This window comes from Lissotriton helveticus, chromosome 5_1 (assembly GCF_964261635.1).
Source record: "Lissotriton helveticus chromosome 5_1, aLisHel1.1, whole genome shotgun sequence".
NCBI lineage: Eukaryota > Metazoa > Chordata > Amphibia > Caudata > Salamandridae > Lissotriton > Lissotriton helveticus.
The window spans coordinates 1,803,151,452-1,803,174,583 of NC_136065.1; the positions used below are offsets into that span (position 1 = coordinate 1,803,151,452).

At 45.0% G+C, this 23,132-nt stretch overlaps 1 protein-coding gene across 3 annotated transcripts in view; it reads right to left on the reverse strand.

Annotated features, from left to right (window-relative positions):
- Positions 1-6,652: 6,652 nt before the first annotated feature.
- The window catches only part of ACBD4 (acyl-CoA binding domain containing 4), a 454,150-nt gene continuing 437,670 nt past the window's right edge, over positions 6,653-23,132 (reverse strand). The window contains exon 12 of one of the 3 annotated variants that reach the window (XM_078645133.1): positions 6,653-6,794. In XM_078645133.1, coding sequence (XP_078501259.1) covers positions 6,740-6,794 — 55 coding nt within the window. In that variant the 3' untranslated portion in view covers positions 6,653-6,739. The remainder of the gene's footprint in view (positions 6,795-23,132) is intronic. The other 2 variants (XM_078645128.1, XM_078645127.1) reach the window with 2 other exon arrangements.

Sequence of the window (23,132 nt, forward strand, 5' to 3'; positions counted from 1 at the left end):
CATACTCGTGCCTACCCTCAACCCCCATATTGTGTAACAATACAATTTGCTTCCTTAAAGCAGAACATTTTTCGCCCACAATAGCCAGTAAATAACAATCAAACAGTGGCTTCCACCTATTCCAAGGTAAAATTGGGTCACCTTTGTCAGAAAGAAATTGTGGAGGTTGAGACATGCTTGACGAAGCCATGATGAAGGAGAGAAATAAATAGTCGCAGCAACAGCAAAAACAAAAGGGAACTAAAGAGTAGAGAAAAGAAAATATAGTATTTCAGGGTGTGCGCATCACCGCGCTACAAAAGGAATTAAATTAGTACCTGGTGTTGTAAGAACAGGAATCCATTGGCAGAACAATGAAGTACATGCACAACACAAATTGCAGAGACTACTAGAAAGGTATGTGCATTACCACACAAGTTTAGAATGCCAGGAACGTGAGCGTGTCACTGATACGCTCCAAAAATGAACTGTCCAATTTATAAGAATGATGTGTGCTTCTCCACGCACATTCCGAAATCAATAGAAGGCCAAGAAAGTGAGCATGTCACTGATATGCTCCAAATATGAATTGCCCCAATTATGAGAATGGTGTGCGCAGCACCGCGCATGTCCCGAAATCAATGGGATGTGGGCCTTACTGCACATGTATTTCAAAGCAGAAGTTGCCTCAAGAAGGAAAACGGTGTGCGCATTATCGTGCATGCTCCGAGCACACTGAAAGGTGGTCCCATCACCGTGCATGTTCCGGGCTCGCTGGAAGATGCCCGCATCACCGCGCAAGCCCAGCAGAAGCGGAGCTAGGAAGAGACAAAATCGCGCCTCGCAGGTCGTGAACGAAGAAAAGGGCACAACTGCTCGGAATCGTGATCTCTGCACGCGTGCCTTCTCTTATCAAGGAGATGCCACAACAAAGGAGTCACAAAGAGGCCTGGAAGGTAAGAGACATCACAAGGCCTATCCTCCTTCAATACAGTTCATGCAGGTAAGGCGTGCACAGGCCCAAGATTTTCAAAGTACAACCGTTATGTAGCCTGACGACCAAAGAATGTCTTCCCCAAGTTAGCAAATCCAAACATGCATAAACAGTTCGAAAAAACATGCAGAGTACCTGAATCTCCACCAGTCATAGGAGATTTCAAACAATGGCCATGTAAGTGCTACAGTCCTCATGGGTCCGTGGGGAAGCTGATGGTCTAGAGATGCCTGTCCCCTCGCAGGCACAACTTGTCGCCACTGATAAAAAGTACAATAAACGTTCAGCAGTCCTTTAGTTGTATTTATTCAGGAGAAGATGGACAGGGCACCAGCCAAAACAGCAGCTCAAATCCAACTGCCAAAGGTAAAGCTGGAGAGACAGACCATTGTGTTGTCATGGATGACACATGGAATACAGAGGTTCTGCCCAGCAACAGGGATAGGAGGCAAAGGAAATACAGCATAACATAACTACTAAGTGAACAGTGAAAGTATAGCAGATCATAGCCCATAACACTGTTGCAACTGTCATAGTTTTTCCACTGTTTAGTTGCAGAAATCTGGTCTCACAAAACATTCTGACCCCTTTCCAACCCTCTTTTTATCTGGACGTGCCAGTTCGTACACTGCTTGGCGAGCCAAGAAGTTGTAGATGGATATTAGGATTGCTCTGGGTCTGGAGGTAGTTTGTCCCAGTCTTGTGCATTGTATGAACGGGAATCAATACGCACTCTGTATCTCCTGATTCCAATCCCACTGCGGGAGCTTGGGGAAGGCTTCGGTAAAAAGGTCAACAATGAACTTTAGAACATCCTGTCCCGCTGTGCCCTCTGAGATCCCCAGGACTCTCAGATTATTTTGCCAAAGACGGTTTTTGAGATCAGTTAACTTCTACTGGGTGTCCTCTTTTGATGCACGCATTGACTCTGTCTCAGCCTTTTGAGCTGCCAGCTCATCTTCCAGATTAGAAATCTGGGCTTCTGCCTCATTGAACCTTGAAGTTTGCGACATGCGCCTTGGGTCCCTTGACTTTCCATGCGAGTTTCTTCTCTATCTGCAATAATGCTTTTGTAAATCACAGCCAGTGAAATATCTTCAGGCTTCTCCACTGAGCTTGCCGTTGTATGTTTAGTTGGCCCAGCTGAAAATGAATAGTCCGATACCAGGGCATCGCTGCCCCCAGCGTGTTTAGCACTCTTGCTATGCTCACACCTCTTGCATACTGTCCGCAGGGCGGCTTCCGATGTAACAGTACCTTGCTCCTGATCCTCTGGATGCAAGCTGCTTGTCTCACTATGGCCACTGCTCGGGGACACATACCTGGAGGAAGACTTAAGAATTGACTCAAGCTCATCTCCTGAGTCATAGGGGTCCGAAAGGGAATAAAAGTAATCTCCGGAATTAGTTTCCTTTGCCATGTTCTGAGTTCTGATGTCATCCTTTACCCTTGACTCATCCCCTGGCTCATCCATACTTAAAGGGCTGTCCGTTTGCACCTTTTTTGTTATAATATTGCTCCAAGCTTCCTCGGTGGTCTTATTAGGTCCTGTGTGCTTTTTGGGGATATCCTCCATGACAGGGGTTGCAGAACAGTGGGCTTCACATCCCATGACCCCAGCATTAAGAACAGCATCACCATTTATGTTAACCTGATTCGTATGCTTGCTGGGTTGGTCAATAGCAGGGTAGCCAATGTCCCCCTCAGCCTGTTCCTGGCTCGTAGAGGAGTTTACAGGTTTACTTGTTGCTCTTATCGGTCCCCCTGCATCTACTGAAAGGGTATATTACGCTCACCAAAGTCTTCACCTTGTGCGCCTTCTTGTTTCTCCTCCGCCGTTTCTCCTGCAGTGCCATTCTTGCCACCCCGTTGTTGAATCGTGCCGTCCTTGGTGGTACCAGCCACATCCATTGGAGTGCAGGTTTTTCCTCGTACAGACTTCGGAGGCATCGTAGCAAGGGGCCCAGCTGGGTCAGCTCCGCCCCCCAACCCAGAAGCAGTTCTCTGCTGTGAGCCGGAAATGCGGAAGTCAGGGAGGACCCCAGACAGAACTGAGGAGCTGTAGTGTCAGGGACCAAGGGGCGCCAAAAAGCAACAGAAGATGCCTTGCGGGACCTGGAGGAAATTGCTATTCTTCCAAGGCTGTGGGGAATGCAGGGGAAGTAGAATTCACACAAGGCAGGGGGTACAGGAACGTTGGCTAAGAGACTGGTGATGTGGGCACCATCTTGCCTCTGCTGCAACGAATCCCATCATGTTTGGTGTCAAACATGTTGGAATCATACCCCCACACCGTAAACAGTGTGAGAGGGATGATTCCAAGCACTGGAAGAGCCCTCGTGGGGCTCTCTATGTCTCTGTACCAGTCTTCCAGATCCGGACAGCACACAATGGTTGTTGACTACCAGAGACATGATTCTGCCCTCCTTCTGCTGAGCCAAGCTCAAGCAGGGGAAGGCAGAACAATAGGCATTCTGTCACAGGGAGGAGTACCACCTCCCAGACAGAATTTAGTGTATTGGGGCAGGGTGAGTGTGCTTGCCAATGCCAGTCAGTCTGCATGAGGGGCACATTTGGAGTCAATTCTCAAAAAAGAGAGAGTTTCCCAGGGACCAGAAAGGACTGGGTTAACGAATCGTTATCAAAGAAAAAGTTCCTTTCTGTGTAATTATTTAAGTAGGTGACCATGAGGCCTATCCATATCAATTGACAATTTTTAATTTACAATTGAGGCAGACGAAAACCAAATTTTTGCTCCACACTAGGATAATTATATTATAACTCGATATTTATTTTCATAAAAAGCTCGTGTTAAAAATTCTGTTCAAATACGCATTCGGTTATACACTATGGTGCTCTGGTACATTATTATATCCACTAACTAACAATTCCGTGTTACGGTTTCTATCACAGTCACCCATAAGTAATATGCAATCATATTTCAAAATTCACAAATTAAATGGAAGAGTAAAAACATATCATGTACATTAAAAAGTCCAATTGTCGACGCGTTTCGGTGCGTTGGTTACACTTGTTGCACCTTCCTCAGGACGGACAGATTTAAAAACAAATATACTTCTTCTTTCTAGAAAAACAGAATGCATATAATTAATTTGAAGTTCCTAATGTGAGTTATCCCAGTAGTGGGCATTTGTTTAGGAATTTATACATATACTATCCTTACTTTTAATGAAAGAATAGACGTCCTTCTGTTAAATTATCCGGACGATTTAGTCTTTACTAGTATGCTGGCTAGTAATCATCAATTCACGGCCACATTTGGAGTCCCCATACATGGTCCAGTTCAAACCAGTCCTGGGAGCCGTTGGCTCCTGCCCTGGCGTAAAACTGGACAAAGGACAGGGGAGTAACCTCCCCACTGTCCAAATCCTCCTCTGGGAGGGTCCCCTGAATCGTCCCAACCCTTTCCTTAGGGTAATTAAGGGCTTACCTGGGTGTAGGTCCCTTGATTTGTCGTGGGAGACGATTCAGATCAGACACCACTTCTTCTTCTATCGTCTAGGCAATCTCGACTTCGTTTGGGCTCGACTTCGTCTCTCTTCCATTCTTCTGCATCGTCTGTGCCTGTGCACCATACAGGAACCTTTCAAGGCCTGTGGCAATCAAAGACACTTGAAGGAATCTCCCTTGGAGAGAAGGAGTCACTCCCCTGCATTCGCAGGCACCACAACTAAGTCAACTGGTCTTCTGATCCTGAGCTCCTCCGGACTCCGTAAGGTTCTACAACACAGGTGGTGGTTCTCCACAGCTCCTGAGGCCTACCTTGTCACCTCACCACGTTTGAGACCAGTATCCCATGTGGGTGTTGCAATAACAAAACCCCCTGTATACCTAGTCAACTTGCAGTTGCAACGCGTTGTTGGATTCCTCCCAAGAAGATCTTGAGGGCTCCAAGTAGACCCAACCTTGAGCATCTCCAGTGACCAGAATCTTGGGCCACAACGCATCGTGTGCATTGTGGCCTGCATCTTTTTGTGAGCTGCTTGAGGTCCTCTCGCAACTCTAGTGCCTTCTTCGGCACACATTTTACTCCTACCACCACTGCTGCCACACTTCTCACCATAAAAATGGTAGCCCACTTGTGTGGCTGAGCCTAGTGCCCGCAACAGGAAAGGACTCAAAATGCATGAAAACATAACATTTTCCCAATCAAAATCAACCCTTTTTGGCAATGTATGTAGTTGCGGAATTTGGGCCTGGTTGTGCCCAGAACCCTAGCAAACCCAGACATTTATGAAAAGAAGACATCCAGCGGGTCCAGGGAGGTCTGACTTGTGTGGCTTGTATTACATTTTTTTACCCACAGTGCCCTGCAAACCTCAAAACTTTAGGAAAAACATGCATTTTCTTCACATTTGTGTTGCAGGGGATCTACAAAATGTCTTCCATCCCACATTTCTCCTGTTAAAAATAGGGCCCCACTCATGTAGCAGGATATAGGGCATGGAAAAGGAACTGATGGAACTAGAGACCATGCAAAAACTTTGCATGATCACTGTGCCATGCATCCACTGTGCTGCCCAAGGCATTCCGCTGGGCAGTTTTAGACAACCTAATCTTCCCTTTGAGTCAAGCAGCAACATGTTTAAAGAAAGCAGCATGAACTGACTTCCAAAAATCACACTTAGTTTGAATGAGAAGTATACATTTCAGGTCCCGCTGAGTGGGAACCACATGTTTGGTGACTAAATTATACCTCATCCTCAGTAACTTCCCTGTAGCCTTCGTAAAGGGTTCCAACACAGCTCTGCCAATGCACAAAGGCCTTCCTTGACCCTTATCTGTTTCTGTTGTAGAGGTGTGGGGCTGCCTGCCTGCACACCCTTATTCCCTCTTCTGCAACATTCTCTATTGTTACACTAAAGCTTCTAACTTACATCTGTCACTGCACCAAATCCCTGACCTGAATCACCCCATCATATTTTACTACTGTAACAATAACAAAGTTGTACAAAAATATGCTCAGTTAAAACTTGGCATTGGCCAGGTGGCCACTGGCACTATCCATATTCAGGGCCCCGACTGGGAACCACTACTAGCCCTGGCAAAGTGCTCGGCCGCCCCCCCTCCCCACTCGGGGGGGAAGGAGGGAGGGGGGGCAGGGGTGGAGGTGCCGCTGAGCTCTTTGCCGGGGCCGGTTTTTGGCCGATTTTGGTACAGGGCCGCTTTTGCAGCTATGCTGCAAAAGCGGTACTGCAACCAAAACTGCCCCCAGGGGTCCAAAACCGGCCTCAACCTGTGCAGCGCACCGGGGGATTGCCCGGTGCCCGCTATGGCCAGTCCGGGCCTGTCCATATTGTATGTATATGGCATTTCTTACTGGGAACCTCATCAAAAGACAGTGTACATGGTTAAAGACAAGCATAAAGATTATTTCTTGAGAAAGACATTCTTCAGGATTTACAAGTTTATATTTGTCTCAAAAATACATTTTTTTAATACTTGTACCGTAAAACATGAGGAAAAAAATCCTGCAACATCTAAAAATCAGATGAGGCTTAAAAGTATTTAAATACTACCTTACCAATTAAATCAATGAAGTGACTTCAAATCCTTTCTCCGATTGGCTAGGGAACAATTCTTAGCCAGGGGTTTACAAATAATTATCAAAAGACCAATCAGCGGATTATGTTCATATTGCACAATATCCCACCATTTAAGTCTCCAATTCATTCAAAGCTTCCTTCCCATGATGGACGATGCGTCAGACGATGCCGCCAGCTAGATTTCCTAATATTGTCGATTTTAGTTGTTCTGCTGGTTTATACTCGTATCTTGACGTGAATCATCAGTGCTGTTTCTGCAGTCAACATCGCAACAAGAAGAAAAAAAGAAAAACTAGAATATGATCTGGCTATTTTCACAGTGTTCTTATTATTGACATGAATTAAATGTATGATTGATGTTGTGAATGAACAAGGTTAGTGGAATTATTAAATTTTTTTCATAAGAGAAAAAATCTTTAATTCTTATCCTATATAGATTGAAAGGGCCTGCTGTCTTGTTTGAATTGTTTACACTTACTCTGCTGTCTGATGGTGTATTGGCTATGGGTGTACCGAGATCTACCAGAGATGGTGAGCTTGTCTACAAGATTAGCAGAGCTGCTGGTTGTGATGGCTCTGTAAATAATGCAGCTGGTTTTGAAGCCGGTGCTGACCGGCATGGCTAGGAGTACCTTCAGGACTGGAGTGATGTGCTCATATTTCTTCAGGCAGTGGATGAGACATGTTCTAGCGTGTAGGATGCCCCTAAGGGTTGCCTGTGTACCATCTGGGAGGCCACGTAGCGGGGGTACCACCAACCAAATACAAGAGTACAAGTGTTTGAACAGCAGTTCTTAAGTAGCTTCCTGTAAGAAATGGTTTGACTTTCTTTAGAAGAGTGTTGACATCGAACATGGAGTGGGCAAGGGTGAGATACGAGTTCAAGAATTAGGTTGTCTATAAAGAAGTCTTTGTCGGATGTGAAGGGTTGATCTTTTCTTGAGTGTTCGTTTGTTGGTGGGACGCTGAGAAGGGGGACACAAATGGAAAAGTGAGCTTTCCAGTTCAGGGGTATGGGTGGCTTGCATTGTGATTTTTGGTAATGTTAAGAAGACAAGGTCAAAGATGTGGCCTTTGGAGTGTGTCAGTTGTGTGACATGCTGCACCATCTTTCGTGTATTGATGCGGTTGAAGTGAGTGTCTCTTGTTTTTAGACCTCGCCTAGGCAGGACATGCGCTGTCTCTTCGAGACATGCTGTATTCACTCTGTGGGCTTTAGATTTAGATTTGTTAATTAGACTGTTGTTCGCAAAGGCTTGCTTACAGGTAGTTAATCATTGTTATATGTCTCTCCTTCTCGTGTCTTGCTCCCTCCCATGGAGGATCGGGCTATTACTTGAATCCTTTCACCTTAGTGTAGTTTGCTTTGTGTACGCGCACTTTTTTTTTCATTGCAGAGTGCCTGTGCTTTTAGGAAGGTTCCGTTGTTGCAAAAAAAATTGTAAGAGATGCTGATAAGTGTTGCTTTTATTAAGTGTGCTCTATTTTGTTCAGAAGGCTTACCTGTGTGGACGGTGTTTTTGTAAAGTATGTGCTTTTTTTCCTATTTTACATAGCACGAACTCCACCCGAAGCTATTGGATCGCTTTACCCGAGCACCAGTTGCAGTAGACACAGGGACACGTTCACAAGCATGGAGAAATAATGTGCACGGAGAGATTACGTGATTTACCCAGAAATACTACATTTTAAGCTTCCCGTCGAGACTCAAAATATTCTAGTCCTAGTAGCAAGGACGGCCACTCTAGCCCTCTCCCCTCAAGATCAGCATATAAGATGATTGGCACTCCTGTGGAACGCACAATTATAATGTATTCCCATTATGCGTTCCAAAGCAGCGCCGGCCATCTTGTTTTCTACTGCTGCACTGTTCAATAGTGTGTGTGTGTGTGTATTCTTGGCAGAAAACCTGTGTACTCCAAAGGGGGAATGGCTTGCAATGGAATAGGTAAAGAAAAGAAACAGTAACAATGCCAAAACTGTTTGTGTTCTGATTTCTAGACAAGACAACCCAGGCATCCCACTAGTCTCACACCCTAGTAGTGAATTGTCACCTGCAATCGAAATTAAACAATGGTCTTTATGTAGATCTTTCCACATGACAGGCACTTTAAAGCTATGCAAGTAGATTAATAAGTCTAGTTATGGGCTAAAGTTCAACCAGAGCCTAGAACCGGAGACTGCCTGTGCCACAAACTGCACTGTAAACTAAAGACAGACATATCTGTTGCACTAGTATCTCACGAATCCTGATTCTATGCATGCTGCCATAACCATAGCAACCAATTAAAGTTTAAAAACAATACTGTTCGACTGAAGTGTATCTCCTGTCATTTACTTGTTTTGTTGCATCCACTAGCATCACCCCATTAACTGGACAGCCTTGAATGCTTTCTTAAATATTGCTGTAGTGTGTTTTCAAGCTTTAGCTAACACCTATATGCTGAAATCCAATAAAACATAATCTTTTTATTTTTTCACGGGTGGAAACGTCCCATACAATTTTTGTTCTCACTCACAACACCTCTTGAAAACATTCAGTTTATTCAGTGGGTCCACAGTAATCTGTCATTGCTTTGACCCCTCTTGCAATCTATGTGCCTACTCAGATGACAGTTATTACTTGTCCGTGTGCTGGTCACATAAATCTCCTTGCGGTGTGCCCCAATGTGCCTTTCAGCAGCCTGCTCAGCCTTTCAAGTTCGGTTTGTTTTGTGTATAGAGTGTATAACTCAGTGCTGAAACCTGTCCCAGGATGCTTGTTTCTGGTCTAGGGTATACCTCGCCTGGCAGTATGGGCGGGCTGTTCCCATGAGGGACAGGCTCAAGACTGATTTGCATATGGCTGGGTCCAAACTGGGGTGGCATAGTGAGCAAAACAGCGATGGATTAAACCCAGATCTGGGACTGGGGGTGAGTGGTTGAAAAGTTTCAGCACTCCGTCCTTCATCTTGTGTTTGCGAGTGAGTAGTGTGCACATGTGACAGCAGGGTGAGTACAGGGTGATCAGAGCAAGTACATGGTCAGTGGTGTGAGTACAGCGTGATCACTCTGAGTGCAGAATGAGCTTTGTGCTCATGAGACCGCATAGTAAGTGGTGGGAGAACGGCGTGAGTTAAAGGCGAGCGGCATGAGTGCAGTGTGCTTGCTGTGAGTGCTGGGTGAGCAGTGAGCTTTTGTGACCACAGGGAAAGAGGAGGATGAATGGTGTGAGAGTGGGGTAACAGGGAGTGCAGTGTGATAGCTGTGAGTATAGGGTGAGCAGTAAAAGTGACAGGTGAGTGGCGTGTCGTGTGGCGTGTCATGTGCGTGCAAGGTGAGCGGTGTGCTCGGGTGAGTGCATGGTAGGAAGAGGGTGAATGTTGTGAGTGCATGGTGAGCAGTGTGACCGCTGTGAGTGCAGGTTGAGCATGCATGTGAAATGTGAGAATGAGGGTTGGGTTATCTGAATGCATAATGTATTCTCAGACACTTGGAGTAACTCAGCAATAGTTTAACATAAATAAAACCGTATGCCAGCTGTCAATAACATGCTATTATGGCATAAATCCGGGATGGAGGGTGGAGGAAATAAATAATATGCTAATCCTGCAACAAACTTTCAGTCTAAGGATTAGGGTTGCCAGCTAAGTATTTTGCTGTCCCAGCCAGTACAAAAATAAGCAAAATCACCCAAAGCTGGTATTTTTAGCACGGATCTGTGCATACTTCAAACAGCAAATATAATTAGAAAGTACTTTTAAATGTGTTTGAGGGCTGCATTAATGATCCATGAATAATAATGAAAGGGAACAAAGACAGCATTTATGTACAACCCTATTTAGGTTTAAGCCTAGGCCTTTGCAGGATCTATAAACAACAAATGGCTGCCATTTTTTTTATGGAAAAGTTGCATCCCTACTTGTGATATTCCTTTTCATGAAATGCATTCTCCCACTGTGGTAAAACAAAAAAATAAAATGTAAGGAATAGGCAGAGTGGGGACACGGGGTGCAAGAACCAGTGGTAAAAAAAACTATGCCTCATTAACCAGTTTACAAAGGCATGTAAATATGGTAATGTTTTTTTAAAGACCTGTGAAAAAATTGGTTGTGCCGAAATTAAGACTCCAGACACTGCACAGCTATTGCCACAGAAGGTCCAGCTGCAGCAGCCTGGGCTGAGACACACGAGGGGGCTATGGGTGTTCCACGCCTGGCAGGGTCTGTGTGTTGCATGAATGCTGAGTCTCTCGATTGTCTACATCTGGGTGTGATTGTAGCATTTAGCAGTATAGGTTGCTGAGTGATGCACATGACTTTTATCTTACAATGTAAGTTTCAGTGGAACAGGGGTTATGGTCCAAACACCCCCCTCGTGGCTCAAACAGGTTTAGGGCCAGTCAGTGTCTGTCTCCACGTACACTGCCTATATAAGGTGATAACAATAAGGGAATACAAATAATTCCCGGTAGCTGATACTTTGAAAAGGCTGGTTGGGCTGGTGCAAAGGCTGCCTTAGCATCGCCTTGCCTTACCCAGCCCACGCAAACTCTTATATCAGAGCATTAAAACACCGCACAACGGCACAATTTTATTGCAAGATCTATCGCCATAAATAACCGTACCCCGCCCTGCTGTGGTGCTACGCTACACAACAAACCTCTAGCAAACTCAATACGCTGCTCAGTGTGCCGAAGCGCGGTCCGTGGGAGCGTAGTGAAGGGAGTCGAGAAGCCCCCGCCCCCACTGCGGTGCCGTCGTCCTTTGTTATTTCCATACTCGGATTCCCTGTCGTTTTCTTGCCTTCCCCCGGAGGTGCAGCCGGGAAAGCTGGAAATAAACAGAGCCGCCTCAGCCCCCGCCCTTGCCCGTGTGCTGGCACGCCGTTCACGCTGCACGCTGCCAACAGCTTTTCTGGAAGCATGACGCTACTGCGGAGGCCTGTGACAGGCTTTCAAACGTGGTCACCCTTTTGAGCGTGTGTAGTTGTGTGGCGTGTGTTATTGTGTGGCGCCGCTCGCGGAGTCTGTGAGGGTTCCAGGACCCTGAACAAAGGGGGTGGTGGGTCCGAGGGACTGTTGGTAAATATATTTCACAATATGCTGGTGCTTTTTATGATGCGGGGCTTTTTATAGCGGACATTCGCCGTTTCCAGCCCTTCCCCACCCCTTGGCACTGTTTGATGTTGGTGATCTAGGGCCAGATGTAGGTAATTTTATTTTACCGACTCATAAATACCGAATTTTACCGATTCGGTATTTATGAATCGGTAAAATAGAAGTACCGACATGTAGGTAAATCCAGATGTGGATTTACCGAATCTTTACAAGTCGGTATTTACCGATTCGGTAAATACCGACCTGTAATGCTCCATTCATTCCTATGGGCTTTGAAGCCCATAGGAATGAATGGGGCATTACAGGTCGGTATTTACCGATCGGTAAATACAGATTTTTGGCAAGGGTGCAGGGGGTGTCACTTTGACACCCTCTAGCACCCCCAAAAAAGGTTCGGGGGCCATATGGCAGGCATACCTGCCCTAAGGGCAGGTCTGCCTGTCATATGGCACAGGTGTGCATGCGCACATTTGCATGCACACCTGAATCGGTATTTCACCATCAAATTGAATTTGATGGTAAAATACCGATTTCTAAGGCCTTGTGGGACTCATAAGAGTCCCACCTACATATCGATTTTACAGATTCTGTAAATATACCGGTCAGTAAATTTACCGACCGGTATATTTACAGATTCTGTAAAATTACCTATCGGTAAATTTACAGAACGGTAAATTTACCGATTCTGCCCCCTACATCTCAAATTCCTTTTACCGGTCGGTAACGGCCGAATTCGGCCGTTACCGACCGGTAAAACCCTACCTACATCTGGCCCCTAGTGGCGTGTTGGCCTCGAAGGGAGTGCGCGCCCTCGTAAAATAAAATAAATAAAATAAGGTCGTAAAATAAGGTCAGTTGAGCTCGTGCAAATAAATACATGTATTATTCCAAATGCACCTTTCAACGTATCCACTACTTGGCTCTTCTGTCTGTTCGCTGCTCCGTTTGCTTGGACTGAGTGGAATCTATTCCTTTCACGAATAAACAACTATACTTGAGAGGTCAAGCGCTGATCTTCACTAATCTCCCCTCCACCTTGCCAACATCACAATTCCAAAATATAATCCCCACATTAACTTGCATTGAAATGAAGAACATTTCCAGAAGGAAATAAAAAAAAAATAGGAGTCTCATGCCAAACACTGGTATGCATGGGTACGACTTACACTTGGCCTATTCCTTCACTTCCTGGAGAAATTCACATCTTTTATAGAGGAAAGTTGTGTGAATTGGTCCCTAAAGCCCTGACTTTGGAACTAGGTGTGGGCAATCTAGCAGCTCTAGTGGATTGGTTGATCTGTCAGTGTGTAGGCCTGTTTTATGTTCTTGTTGGCAGTGTCTTACTGTTGATTTTCCTGTTATGACCACAAACATTGGCTACAACAAACACTAATGCATGCTGTCTCCTATTACGCAAAAACACCTATACATCGTGTCTGTATTAGTTAATAAAGACCCCAATTTGCAAACGTGGGCCACTTTTTTAGCCAGCTGATTGACTAATAGGGATTTACAATTACAAAGTAGCCAGGTGTAAAGACATTACTTCTTTAAGTCATACATGAGTGGTGGAGAGGAAGTACTTTGGCTCACTCTAAAGAATTCATACTTATTGACAGTAATATTTGTATGTGGTACAGTGGAGATCGGTGGATGAACCTGACAGGAGAGATTCACACAGAAAACAATAAATAAAGGCCTGAAATCAGTGCTATATGAAAGCTGTCCAGCCAGACAGAAATATTTAATAACGTATCAAATCACATAGAACACAAGAATAAAGTCGGACACAATCCTGCGTCCAACGCAACATATATAACAAATGACACAAATGAACAGAAAGTCACAAATTCAGAAAAAGGCTCAGGCAGGGCAAGAAATGCTTGTAAATTGTGTAAAGAATTGCAACAAGCAAACAATATGTAGTGACACCGTTACACATCAGAAATTAATACAATTGCATTTACGGTGCATATAAGGTTGACAACGTTTCGATCCCGTAGAAACAATAATGGGATCATCATCAGGATGTAAAAATTACATGCCTGAGGGAATTTTGGCCTGAAAGACAATAGTGAGAGGTAGAAGGGGACAAAAGAAAAATAAGTAGATAAAAAGGACTTTAGAAAAAATGGTCTATAACCATAGTTCACTCTATCGTGCGCGGGTGCGCGCGCGCCCACGGGGCTTTCCACCAGCGCACACACTTCCAAAGCACGCAGGTCACAAAGAGCCCGTTCCTGAAACCACATACCCAAAGACATGATGCGGAACAGTAATAAAACTGTCACTTTCTTTGTAAAGTGCTAGGAGCGGTGGCAGCATGTTTAAAAAGACAAACGGAAAAGCAGCTGTTACCGGCACAAAAGATATGATGCACCCTCCCTGACCAGAGGCTGCTGCAGCGCGGGCTATAGGTGGGGGTCCCTCAATCAAGTAGCCACTAATGACCGCATGAATGCTTGTAAATACCCGCCCCATCTCCCCTCTTGGTAGCGTCGAATCGTCACATGTAAGGAATCGGCCTGATAAAGATCGGGGTATAGGTGCGCCCGCCTTTAGTCAGACTTGATTGAAGGATGCTGATGCAAGGCACGGTCAGTGTGCGTCTAAGAATGAAGGCTCCGGCGTCTCATCTGGTGTCTACTGGTCCTTTAAAGTTGATTTAGCTTGGCTCACATTGGTGGGAATGCAGCGCTAGAGGCCGGAGTAGAAAAGCAGGCAGCTTGGGTTTGATGCCCCCATGAGCCTTTCCCTCGACTTCAGGCAGTGCTGAAAACACGTATCAGCAGCAGGTGAACCCAAACACACCGGCAGTGCACCCCATAACCTTGTGCACCTCTTGCTACTGTCTCACAGGACATTTTAAAGCTGTTGCGTGGTTCAAAAAAAAGAAAATAATCAACAAACAAGCCTGCTCTCCGCATTGATCCCTTTTCGTCTACTGTTAATGTCCTGGGCAATTAGTTGTATTTTTTCCTGACAGATATTTATTCAAGGGGTGCTCTTGCGTAGTACCTGAAATAAAAAGACTGGGGCGACTCTTTCTCTCTGCGCCTTGAGGCACGCCACCCAAGAAATAAACCCCATACACCGCCCCTCCAAGCAAGAGCTGGCGCCTCCGTCCTGCATGCTCTTTGTTTATTATTGTTAACCGAGCACAGTGCATCAGTTTACAATTACAAAGGTCAAGAGGAAAGAGGGGAGGATATGATTAAAAGGAAACGATCCTACAATATTACTAGAGCTGGAGCAGGTGATGAATGATCAAGCGGGCCCTTTACACCTCCCACCTTCCCCTGAGATTTCACAGGGGCTTGTGAAAATTCGGCCATGGGGAGAGAATGTGACATCAGGGGGTCATTGGGCTGCAGACTTCTGAGTGGAGAACCAAGTTCTAGTGTAGGCATGGTCTTGACATCCTGTGATTTTGGGCAAATGACGACATCTTCCCGAGCCTACAAAAAATGTGTCATTGTTTAATATAACTCGTGCCATGTTATAGCTGTTGGACCAGGGTTCCTGAGACTGGGCACGGTAGAACACAGACTGGCTACTCACAGGTGGGTGCAGAGCCTCGAACAGCTCACAGGCTACTACTTGGAGAAGCCTGCTTTAAAGAGAAATCCCTATTGTGCCAGTTAAGGGAGAGTGTAGCAGCAGACTGGGGTAGCAGGAAACTGCAGACATCCATAGTCCGAACAAATAGGTAAACAAAATGCCAACATTCACTGTACCAAACACAGAATGAATCTGTTTCTGTGGAGCAAAACGGCCAAATCTGGAACATTTGGTCCTATATTATTTACTCGTGGAACCTTACCTACAGGCATCCGAGTTCTGAATACTGTAGTGAAAGGTACCAATATGTATTGTCCTGATGTGACAGAGAAAGTTCCCCTGCATGGCTCAGGAGAGCGCACACCCCTGCAGCAGGCTGTATCTGCTTGTAATTTGATTATGCGCCTGCGCAGAGGTCTTTCCATGCTATAAAGTGAAACCCAGGGCAGGTTTGTGGTTAGGTGCACAGCATGTGCGCTTCCCTTTTAAAGAAAGTGACTCCTGTCACACAGTGCTTGAAATAGAAAAATGTTTCTGTTTCTGTTTAAAATTGAAGTCCAGGCACCCATTTACCGGAGCACTTACTTACTTCTGAGAAGTGCTGGTCCAACTAAAAGTATTGCACCTCAGCAAAGAAGTGCAGGTACTCTGCCTCTCACAATAAAGAAGTGCACGTACTCAGTACCTGGCAGTACCGACTCATTTAAAGCACTGCTATCGCCACATTGGGCTGTAGAGGAGTGACAGGGGTGGCAGAAAAGTTCATATATTTGCAATATCAGCCTTTTTCTCAGCTGCTTGCTTGGTTTCACTGTCTGGTTGACTTCTGCTCAAATTTCTAACAAGAGCAATATACTGTGTACAAGTTCCATGAAGCCACCTCAAGTACCCGATATATCCGGCCCCACAGGGCTAGTCACTCATGGGGGGATATGGTCCAAGGCAATGAGGCGCGTAGCTCCACCTGTTCTGGTCAAAGCCTGACCTCACTCGCTGCATAATGCAATATCTCCCAACACCATTTCTACTAACCAGTGCCCCTCCAGATTGCAAAAGGCTTCCACATATGAGCCGAATTCTAAAGACAAGGAGAGCTCCAAGAAACTATGTGTACAAACACGGATAGTGGGTAGCTTCCTTGCCATTGGTCAGCCTCTGCTTCAGTTTCTTTGTCCCCATGGCAAAAGCAGTCAGCTACATCTATACATGTTCACGTTTCCTATTGCACTACAATTATGGTACAAATGATGAGTGCTACACTAGGTTATAGTAAATGTACCATTGTACACAAGGTCGTGGAGAGGCTCCTGTGCCTAAAGTAATAAACCCACAATAAACCCAACAGCGATCCCAGAAGAAAGAGGCGCGTTAGAGAACGTGCACCTGGGCATGGATCTTTACCCATTGACAACCTCTTCAAAGCCTGCATGAAGTTAAGTCGGGGAGGTAGTATTCCCGGCCCTAAACATCCCCTTTAAATGTAGTTCAGCTCCAAGAGCTGTTAGCACGGCACCATTTGTAAACACTAAATTGGCAATTAACAAAACAAGACCCGAGGTGTGTGTTCTGATACCGAACTTGAAACGTGCGCACTTTAGCATGTTCCCCATGCCCAGGACCCCAGTCCCTGTCTGAGTGCCGAACACGACTCTCAGACCAATTATAACGCTGCATTGCAGCATTGTGATTGATTTAGGGGAGTCAATCACAACACTGTATTGTAGAGTTGGCTCAGGGGGAGCCTAGCTGCTTCCTGTTCGGTGGAGTAGAGACAAAGTGGGAAAAAGTGGCGAAGAGGTAAGTGAATTTTTCTTTTTTTATAATTATACATCCTTACCACCCCAGATCCATGCAGACCTCTGCTGCCTGAGCCAAAGCAGATCCCATATTACAAAAAACAGATTACTGAGCACCCCAGGAGTTAGGACACATCTCCAACTTCAAAAAGGCCATGCTATAAAAATGTTTCCACACAGCCACAGTATGCAGTGCCCCCTCAAGGTAATGTCATTAATGGGAAAAGTCATCCTTGATAACCAGTTGTTAACTGTCTTAAATTATGAACTTATTCTCTAGAGTAGTTAAGGTTTGAGAAAATAGCACCACTGGATGTACTACAAGGATGCATCAGTTTCAGCAACGAGGAGCAAGCCTTCATCTGGATCGTTCAAAATAGGGTAGACCAGAACCAGTTCCTCGAATTGGTGAAAGGCTCATCTTGTATCACATGCCATTTGAAGGGTTCCTCTTACCTGGTCCACTTTATCATGTACAACCTTGTTATCTTCTAACGTGATGTTTGTTGAATGTTGTGCATTCCAACTATTTTCAAGGCTGAGGTCATACAGAGTGCAACACTTTCCAAGTCATACCATTTAATTATAGTGTTGTTAGAACTTGGAGAGGTAGGGGAATGGATGGCTGTAGGCTTTTATCCTGTGGGTGCTGATCTTAGAACAGCATGCACTTTCTTTGCCAATTCACCATGAACCCACTACAAAGACCTCATAGATGTGCCAATCTATAAATTGGTGGTCAAGACATGACAACAGAAAGGGGGTGCAGTCTCGAGAAACGGATTCATAAAAATCAGTGTGGCTGTCATCTTATACCTCTACTTTTTTCAAACCCTGCAGCAAATAAATTGGCTAAAAGTACAAATGTGACAGTAAATCTGTTCTGGCTAAACTGATTACAAAGGCTGACATTTTAAATATCTTATTGTGTTAAGAAACCTTCTGCAGAGATATTTGGGTGCTCAGAAAATCTCAGGGAGCAATAGTAACGATAGGAGAGCTCTAGTGGCTAATGCAGTTGCTGGAGAGATCTGTGTTTTGTCTAGTTAAAGTTTTAATGCATTTTGCTGCATAGAAGGCTAATGCATCTCCTGTGAAGCACACTATGTGACATGCAAATCGCAAATGTAATTGTAGATAGGTAAGTGGGTTTTTGCTTTTGACACATATCATTTATTACTTGCAGTTCAGAAATTGCAACCCATATAATATAGCACAGTAAGCTATGAACCAGCATAAACAAGCTGCTTGCAAAGTGAAAGGCATGGGTTTGGAAACTTATGGTTTTCTTTATCAATTTGTCTTTTAATGCTGCTAAAAATGGTTCCATTGCATAGTAGTAAAGTCTTATAAATACAGAAATCGCCCAGGCAATGTTACATTTTAAATCCTGACTTTTTGTTTCTCCCAGCTATGCACTCTTAACATATGCCTACCTTTTTACAGTATCTGCATACAATTCCTATACAAGGGGTAAACAAAGTCAAAAGCCTGCCTCAAATGTTTCTCTTAAGTACTTGACGTGTAAAGTGATAAGTTATGTACCTTTGTTTCCCCTCAATTGCTTGGTGTATATGTATTAGGCTCCCGTGACCCCCAGCCAGGCTTATTTTTTAATAAAAGTAGGGCTGCTTGCACTTTGAATGAGGGCTTTGTTTTGGGCCAACTTAAATTGTAAATAAGAGAACCCATTTACAGTCTGCATATTTTTGTTCATAACAATAAAGCAGACAACATGCGGGCGCTGCTCAATGTGCCTTGGTGTCGGTAATTTACATTAGGAAAAACGTCAGCATATTTCACTGATATGACCAGCATGAATCTGGGTTATAACTCAATAATAACTCCCTCCTTCTAACTGCGTGCATCAACCCTGCTGTTCAGAAACATATTATAATGTTTCAACCTTCTTTAGTCAGTCCTTTTCTAAACCTAGGGGGTAGGTGCTTCAGGAGTAAACGATCTGTGTCTCAAGGGTATGCATGTATGTGGCAAAACTGTCTCAAGACCTTATTATATAGAGCTACATGTGAGTGTAATGTACCTGTTTTCGCTCTCGTTGCAAACAGAAGTTTGGCGTGGTAATTGCCATAGATTTATACTGCTGAGCACAGAACTCGCTTGCATGTCCAGTTGGTTGGCGCACATAGCTTTGGTTGCAGTGCACAGGGAGCTTGTACTGCCGCACACAGAGGAAAACAATTAGAGGGAGCATTGTCTATAACATAGTGCTAGTGATAGACAATGGTGGTACATCTCATCCATCCAGACGTCGTGTACTAGGTGTTGATATGACACCCATGCTGGGTGAAAATTGATAAGAAATAACAATCTCAAAGTGCAACAATGGAGCAAGACCATAAATTGTTACGGCGTGAATGCTACGGGTGAAATGTCAGCCTTGCATACAAGTGCTATAGCGGCGTGAGTTTGCGCAGATTACCAAGCATAATAGCAAGGGGCAAGCAGAAAGGCGGTTGCAAAAATACCAAGAAGGGATTACTGCAGACGCATGGAGGCACGTTAGATCAATTGAGCGTCTTGTTGCTGGTGAATAGAGACGAATATCAGGAATAGCCACCAATTGTATGGTCTAAAACCATTACAAGAATGCGTTTAGCTCGTACCAAAGTAGAGGCAGTATTGGAGCGATTGCAATTGAAGGTAGGGGTGTGGAGAACCGTGGTAACCTTGTAAGAGGAGAGAAGGCGCACAGATGTTGAGTGTTGCGGGGGTGGGCATGTGAAGGATGAAAAGCGCCAGCCGCTGAAGGGCTTACCTAATTACACGAATAGCGGCAACCAATTCACTTTGGAAATATACGAAAGGTGCTGCGAGTCACGCAACAATGATGCGAGTACTCCTGAGGCGGTACAATGACCTGTATGAGGAGATAACAGTGTGTCGTGGGCGTGAGAAAGGATATCTATGCAAGGAGGGTCTTGCCGGTGACAGGGCTTACCTGTATGTCCTTTGGTATTCCGGTGTGCTCGGGGAATGAGCGAGCCGGGAGGAGGATAATTAAGGAAGTGCAGGGATGGTCATGTGACACATCACGTGATCGGAAGGTGCCTGGTGACTTGGCAGTGGCAGCCATGTTAAAGGGGAGAATTAGCCTAGCAAAATGAATATAGAGAGAAAAAGGAAGGTTATAGGTCATGAAAGGATAGTAAAGAAATGTAGGCATCAATTTTTGTAATAAACAGATCCATTGAGCTGACAGATGGAGCTGTAAAGACAATGCTGTACCCAATAGGCAGAAACAATACATGTTAATGGCAGCCATCTTAGAGTGGTGGAAAAAACATTGGCTACTTGGTAGTTAGAAGACCGAATAACAAGGAAACAGAGCGTCCATCTTAGAGTTGTGGAAGAGCTCAAAAATAGAGATAGATCAATTAATGGTTATGTATGCCATTATACAAGGTGTATCGTTGTAGCCAGGTGTAAAGACATTACTTCTTTAAGTCATACATGAGTGGTGGAGAGGAAGTACTTTGGCTCACTCTAAAGAATTCATACTTATTGACAATAATATTTGTATGTGGTATAGTAGAGATCGGTGGATGACCTGTGGGGAGAAAAGAGGATAAAAAGATCTCAGTTTGCAAAAAGTTCAGGTTCAGGTAGGATCTTATAGTAAGTTCATCCAATCTTCAAGTCTGTTGAGTCCAGTTTCCATGCTTCCAGTGCGCAAGACCCACTTGAGTTTCTCCTTATTCAGCAGTTGTCCTAGATCTGCTCCTCTTGGTGGTGGTTTGATCATGCCGATTACAGTCCATCTTAAGTCACTCGCTGAAAGCATTACTAGAGTAATGTTCCACCAATGGTGCATTAGGTGTTTTGCAGCGTAATCGACTGTCGTGCTGGCATATCCGCATTCGCACTTTTTGCGTAGTCTGTCCGATGTAAATTTTGTTGCATGGGCATACAATAGCATAGATGACATTACATGTATTACAGTTAGAAAGTTGCTTGGATTCAACCTTGGTGTTATTGAAAGTGAACTCCTTGTCCTCAATAGTGAATTTGCAGGCTATCAATGTTTCCACATTTGGCATGTCCAATCAAGGGTTCCAATCCCCAGTGTTCATTCAGTGTGTCTGATTGCTTTGCAGGAGGTAGTGCGGCTCTGACCAAGTGATCTTTAATATTCCTACTCTTGTGGAAGGCAAAGAGTGGGTGTTCCATTGTCAGATTACCAGCATTAAGGATACCCCAGTGTTTCAAGATGCATTTACGCACCTTATGCGAGACTGGTGAGAAGGTTTTGACACACACTAGTTGGTTTATTGTGGATTTTGGTTTAGGAGATAAGAGGCATTCCCTGGGCAATACCAGGCTCTTTTTAATGAGATTCGCACTAGTCTACGCGGGTAGCCGCGGGCCATGAGTTTCTTGGAGAGGAATGATGCCTCACGGAAATAGCCTCCCTTCAAGGTACAATTGCATCTAATCCTAAGATATTGGGAGTAGGGTAGGGAGAAAAGAAGTGCTTGAGGATGGTTACTCTCATACCTGAGAAGTGTATTCCGCTCAGTAGGTTTCCTGTATAGGGTAGTAATGAGTTCATCATTGAGATGATGAATGGTAAGATCAAGGAAATACATTGTATTTTTGTCAAATGAGAGGGTGAAATTCAAGCCTGACAGAAGAGATTAACACAGAAAACAATGAATATAGGCCTTGGGGGTGGGGGGTGCAAGAGAACAGTCATCTTGCTTCTTTAGATGCAATTGCTTTTGCATACTTTATGAAGAGAGTGATCCTTGTCTGTTGAAAAATTTGCTATTTCTCTACTTTATTTATCTGCATTCCTCCTAAATATACAGTACAAAGAGACATGGTTTTAAGGTGCACAAAAGAAGTAACCAACATAGGAGTACTAACAGAGCCTCGTTTAGCCACCAAAAGAGGCCCCTAGAGCATCCAACAAGTCTGACATAGATCCCAGGAGACAATCATAATAACCTCTCGCATAAGAGGTCATTACAATGGCAGACGGACTGTAGTCCGTCCGCCATCGTCACGGGGATTGGGACCGGCCACCTATATGGCGGTGGTCCCGCAAGTGCAGTTACAATGTGACCGCCATTGTGGCAGTTGCATTGTGCATGTTTACTATTGCGGTGGGTGCTGCTGGCCGCGCAATGGTAAAAATAAAAGTTTTGTATTTTTCTGCACTACGTGGCAGGCACCAAGCGGTGTCTGCCACATGGTGCAGGAAAATGTTGGGGGGCACCTGCAAAATGAACATGCCCCTGCTTAAGCGGTTGAATCGCCATTCAAGGGTGGCGGGTATGCAGCATCCTAATGTGGCGGACGGTGCCTGCTAGCCACCACCACCCTTCTGGGTATGTTTTCCGGGTCCGACAGGCAAACGTAACGATTGCCTGTGTCGGACCCGTGGCCAATGGACTTCCCATCCGCCAGCAGTCTGCCCGCAATCCTTATCTGGCGGATGGAGAATGGCCGCACGATGGCGGTGAATCCGCCACCGGCAGGCTGCCGGTGGCTGATTCACCGTTATCGTAATGACCCCCATATTTTGTTATCAAATCCTTACTTAGCCATCAGCTGCCACTGCTATAACCCGCACACGCATTCCTAAATGCAACATTATGCCATCCTTATGTTATATCCAGTAGCATCCACTACTAAACTCAGGTGGTGGGGGGGGGGGAGCGGATGAGTGAATGAAAAAACTGAATTAACTCACTTTAACTGAATGCCGCCGAGTGCTGCCGCACCTCTGCTCAGCCTCCTACGTGCTGAAACAGGAAGCTCCCAGCCTCCCAGAAGCTCCTGTCCAATCACAACACTTCCTTAAGCTGCATTCTGACTGGTCTGAGCACCGTGGTTCGGCGTTCAGACAGGGGCTTAAAGGCTTTGCATGTTCCTCACCAGGCTGTGTAAGGCAGCCTGGTGGGGAAGCTGCAAAGTGCACATGACGGTTTGACCGGCCCTCTCGCACTTAAGAGTGTGCTTTACACTCGTCCCATGCCCCTCTGCACTGTCCACCCACCTGCGCCACACTGGAGCAGGAAGGAAAACGAAAACAATTGTTTTATGTGATCAAGGGTGCCGCCGAAACGCGTAATGGGAATGGGAAAAGAAATGGGAAAATAAAAATAAAT